At 36.8% G+C, this 5,498-nt stretch overlaps 1 protein-coding gene across 1 annotated transcript; it reads left to right on the top strand.

The window, feature by feature from the left end:
- Nucleotides 1-515: 515 nt before the first annotated feature.
- Nucleotides 516-4,822, top strand: DYX1C1 (dyslexia susceptibility 1 candidate 1; the record flags this gene model as incomplete). The annotated part of the gene is made up of 6 exons (XM_010156396.1): nucleotides 516-687; nucleotides 1,090-1,223; nucleotides 2,204-2,444; nucleotides 3,331-3,476; nucleotides 3,867-3,976; nucleotides 4,669-4,822. Coding segments are annotated over 6 exons (957 nt in total), but the record flags the coding sequence as incomplete, so codon positions are not given.
- Nucleotides 4,823-5,498: the final 676 nt, after the last annotated feature.

The raw sequence follows: 5,498 nt of genomic DNA, 5'->3' as shown, positions 1-5,498 counted from the left end.
CGGGCCTCCTGTCGTGTGATACCGCCGCCTGGACGCGTTTCGCCCCTGGACCTGTGGTTTTGCGTTACCCTATAGCTCTGTTACACAGCACACGCTTCATACACCATGGCAGCGCTGTCAAGTTTATAATCTCGTGTAATCTTTAATCTATAAAATCCCTTTCATCTATGATCTACCTACCCCACTGGAAATAACGGCTTTACCGCTGTTCTCTGCACTAATGCTCTTGCTCCTCAGTAGGTGCCAGTTGCCTTCTCTCTCATGAATGGCCTGAATTATACACATCTCCTTATATTATGAATAACAATTCTAAATTTGAGGTCCATGGCTTCTGTTGCAGTGCTGAAAAACCAACGTTTAAAACCTCTTTTATCAGGTCTAATAAAAGATATAACCTCTAGACTGCATACTAATCAAATCAGTTTTGTCAATAGCATGTGTTTCTTGAGGTTTACGGTGCCCTCGTGCTGCATATTTTAAATATGTGAGATTTAATTAAAAATTGTAAATGATAGTACAAATTAATTATATTTTTACAGGTAAGCATCCCTCCCTTTTTATTTGAAGCTGTTTTATATGCCCCTATTGATGACACAAATAGCACGGCAAAGATTGGAAATGGAAACATCTTCTTTACTTTGTATAAAAAAGAAGTGGCCATGTGGGAGTCCCTAACTCTGGCAAATAGTAAGTTCTCTACTGTGAACACTAGGTTGCATGTAAGAAACCCAAACTGTGCTGACACTTCACTAACTGTAATAAGCAATGTGAAATTTCTGCTGCAAGCTATCTGCCAAGTTAAACCTTGTTCACTGTTAAAAGCAGAAAGTATATGAAAACAAAGAACATCAGCTGGCTCTAGTGCACACAAACCAAAACAATGTTTCTTGAAAAACTTACATTTTGGGTGTAGACAAATCTTAGTTGTTTTTTACAGAAGGGCTTGATAGAGGCTGCTTTGTGGAACTGGAACCATGTTGTGTTTTCTCAAAGTAGCAAAAAGAATCCTGTTTTTGTGAAGATGGTACATAACAGTACAACTTCAGACCTAAATTACAAAAATAGTTTTTGTTTCGATTTTTTTTTAAGCTAACAGAGAGAAACTACAATATTTAAGAGAGAATGCTGTTCTAAAAGCTCATGAAAAAGCAAAAGAGGAGACCGAAGCAAGGAAAGTTACAAAACAGGAACACAAAAAGTATGCGTTGGAGGCCACAATGAAGGTGAGCCGAGAAGGAACTCTGCGAGACACATGCATGTAAACAGTTGCCAGCAACCTGGCAGCTGCTTGGTTAAATGTACCTTAAAAATATGAAAAGTACTCATATTTATTACAGTGGTGGTGAACCTTGTTATTTCTTTGTACTTAAAACATTTTGTCTATTCCTAAATATGAAAACAATACAGAAAATATACTTAGAAGTTGCTGTTTTCTATTAATAATACTAATAAAAATTTTTGGTGAAGAGCTCAGATTTTTGTCACTTGAAAGGATACTACCTTTGCACCACTGCAAGTGTTCAGTCACTTAGCACTGTAAAAAATACTGATTTTTAAAAAAGAATCTTATTTATTCCTTGTTATATTTCTGATCAGACTTGTTAATTGCCTTTTGTGTGTGTGTGTATCTGTTGTTCTGTGTTTCATGTGCATTTTAGGATACGTTCTTTTCTTCATAAATCTTATGTATATAAAAAATATGGTGACTTATTTGTGGTTGAAAGTATACAATGAAATTTTAAGATTGCATATGCAGTTTGGACCAAATGGACTGCAGTTAATAACTTTCGTAGTAGCAGTATTGTACCTATTCGGCCTGTTAATAATCTCAAAGAGAAGAGGAAAAATAGGAAATAGTGTATTGAACTGAAGCCACATATTTTACGTATCTGTATATTTCAGAGATCTGCATTGGACTATGGCTAGGGTTTCCATTGTTTACAAGTAAAACTTTTTCTGAATGTTTCTGGGTTATACCTTAGTAGTGGTGCTAAAATAGTTAAAGTATATGACTTTCAAAAGCTGATCAGAAATCTTTACTCTCCCAAGCATTTTTAAGCATCTTTCATAACTCTGCTTCTATGATCACATTGATGAGGATGCTGTTCTTGGAATATGAAACTGGGAAAACAATGGTAACTTTTACTTGGTCATCTTACTGTTATCAGATGCTGCGTATCTCATTGGTTTATCATTCAAACAGCTAGAAGAAGCAGAAAGAAAAAGAATTGAAGATCTGAAAGAAAAGGAGCGTCAGAAGGTCACTAAGGAGTTGGAGTTGTGGAGAAAACAGCAAAAAGATGCTGAGAAACAGAAGAGCATACAAAAAAAAGGGGAATTACATCAAAAAGTAGAGCAATTAAAGGAGAAGAAAAAGGAAAAAATGAACAAAACTAGTATTCCTAGTGAAGGAACTTCTAAGACCAGACTCAAACCTATTAAAGGTTGTGTTATTGGAGTGTATTTTGTCATTCCTTAACGTATGGGTATGACTTTATTCCTAAATGTTTCTAATTAATCATTTATCTTTGTCTCCACCATACTGACCTAATTCTTTCAGTTTGCTGTTATTTTACTGTCTTTATTGTCAGGCAGTTTATTGAGCTAAAGCATGCAAATTCTTGGCCCTCATTCAAGTCTTTGGAAATACAAGAGCAGGTTTTGTTCTAGGCTTTAGAAAAGTAAAAAGGAAAGCCTTCCAGACAGTGACTTTCTGAGGGTGGAGTTCATGTTACCCTGAGTTACCTAATTGCTGGTTTTCATAGGCGTGGGCAGTCTCCTTTCACTTTCTCTGTCCCATGTCTTGGCTTCTAGGCTTTAGAAAAGTAAAAAGGAAAGCCTTCCAGACAGTGACTTTCTGAGGGTGGAGTTCATGTTACCCTGAGTTACCTAATTGCTGGTTTTCATAGGCGTGGGCAGTCTCACTTTCTCTGTCCCTGTCTTGGCCCGACAGAGAGCCAATTCAGGGAACTGAACCAACAGAAGACATTTCAGTTTAGTTTTATTTGTTTGTTTTCATAAGGTTGGTTTTAGCTCTTGCAGCCGCCCGGTCAGAGGATCATGTAAGGGACAGGGAGAGTGGTGAAAGAGGAGTTTCAGTTCATTTGTGACAGATGATGTAGCCAGTAAAGAGATGGCCTGATAGAGCAGGAACAAAGGTTTTTTAACCTTCCCTTCAAAAGAACAACTCTACACCTTTCTAAAGCTATTAGAGGTTTAGTTCTAGTGTGCAGAATTTCTAGATTAGGTGTAATTTGGATGTTGGTAAAAACTCCAGGAAAATCCTCTTAGCTTCATTTCTCATTTCCAGTACTCCAATTCTTTTCATAGATCATGGTTCCTGTAGTATGTTTTCAGAAAATTTAAAGGAAGAACAGTTACCAGCTCCTCGATGTGCTGCTACAATTAAAATCAGCTTTACGCCACGAGTTTTTCCCACAGCTCTGCGAGAATCTCGCATTGCAGAAGAGGAGGAGGTAAGATTGCTCTCTGTTTTAGTATGATGCTTCTGCTGTCTTCCAAGGTGGTGACTGTTTACTGTGTATTCAGTAAGTTGACAAAAATGTTACGTGTGCAATATTCTTATATTCCAAAGAAGGTAGTCTTATTGAAACTGAGATTTAAAGAAACACTTTAATATAAAAATTATTTTCCCCAGGCATGTGGTTGTGCAAATTAATAAATAGCATGTTCCTCTTTTTGAGAAGGAAAAAAAAGGGCAGAAATATTAATTGAAGTACAAAATTTGAAATATCTTTTGTATTTAAGAGACTGTAAGTTCTGTCTTCCTAGAAAGAAGCTCACAGTTGGCTCTTTTGAGCTGTGTTGAATGAACACAGAGTCATTTTCGAGTTGTGTGTTTACAGTGGCTACGTAAACAAGCAGAAGCTCGAAGAACAATAAATGCTGATTTGTCTGAGCTGGAAGATTTAAAAGAAGAGGAGAAGAATCCAGATTGGTTAAAGGAGAAAGGAAAGTAAGTTAGAATCCATTTGAAGATGTATTTAAAATGAAGTATTAGTTTTATAATGTGTGCCTATTGTTTAGGTTTGATATTTTCTATTTATGCTACACACAGTTGATGAATGTCCACATAGCAGAGAATTTATTGCCAGTTTATGGTGTTTGAATCTGATAAAGTCACGAGATGCAATTGCTGAATCTCACGATGAACAAAATCACTGTGAACACATAATGCATATTCTTCTGTGGGGGCGGTTGAGTCAGTGCAATATTATACTAGGGGGATTTCCTCTCATTGGTACTTTTTACTGAAAGGTTAAATGCCGGTCTAAAACAAACCTTAGAAATTTGCTAGAAGTATTGGTATGTTTGTATACGTGTGTTATACAGAGAGGTTTGATTAGGGAATCAGGGTCAGATACAGAGCTTTCAAAATGAGTCCTGTGTCGGCACAGATGTGTCCACCTCTGTTTGTCATTGCTTTTAAGCAGTGACTGGTTTTGGTAGGTTGTGTGCCTATATGCCGTTTTGTCAGCATCGTGTCTGACCGAACTTACGTAGCTCTCCGAGAAGGCTGTAAGTGGCCATTTCTAAGGAAAAGCTGCTAGAAGTTCAAATGTAAAAAAAATCATTGTTAATGATTAGGTATTTATTTTGTGATTAATTGTTTAAAGTAGATGTTTCACTTTTTTGTTTTATACTTAGCAAAATGTTTGCAGCGGGAGACTATCTTGGAGCTGTAAGTGCGTATAACCTCGCGGTGCAGCTGAACAATAAGCTTCACCTGCTGTATCTGAATCGTGCTGCTTGCCACCTGAAACTGAGAAATTTACATAAAGCCATTGAAGACTCCTCTAAGGTATAAATGTATAGGTTCTCCAACTGTCATCCATGGTTGTGATGTGTTATTGTGGCCCTTCTCTTTCAAGCAGACATGTGAATACTTATTAGTGGGATTCAAAATTGATATAATGAAGCCATGGTGAAACAGTAGAATTGGATAGGGATTGATTAATGAACTTGCAGAAGCTCCAAACAAAACAACAACCAAAAAACCCCAAACCATGCTTCCACATATTTGGGCTGAATGGACGCGACGCGGTACACGCTTCTTTACAGGCAAAATATAGTAGCAATTTATACACTCTTGAGGAAAAAAAGACAACTTTGAGAGGAAAAGTATATATATATGTACACAGATACCTTTTGTGTTACGGTGTTCTTCACTTGGTGGGAAGGAAAAGAAAAAGGTCGTGGTGATGAGGGGGATACCTTAAAAAAACTCCAACAAAGCAGGCATTTTTAAAGAAGAGTTGTATCATGTCTGTGTTTTAGCAGCCATTATTTGTGCAGTGAGAAATTGATCTCAAATGGCACCTGAATGATTGGGAGAGTTGTCCCAGAATTACTGTTGTTTGAACTAATAAGTACTTGAGGCTTGAAATTTGTTTTTTCTAGTAACTACTCTAAAAATACATGTGCTTTTTTAGGGCTGCTTTTTTAAATTTTTGTAGCATGGTATAGAATCATAGAAT

This window comes from Eurypyga helias, unplaced genomic scaffold (assembly GCF_000690775.1).
Source record: "Eurypyga helias isolate BGI_N326 unplaced genomic scaffold, ASM69077v1 scaffold45227, whole genome shotgun sequence".
Taxonomy (NCBI): domain Eukaryota; kingdom Metazoa; phylum Chordata; class Aves; order Eurypygiformes; family Eurypygidae; genus Eurypyga; species Eurypyga helias.
The sequence above is the reverse complement of the archived record's forward strand: the minus strand, read 5'-3'. Positions and strand labels throughout refer to the sequence as shown.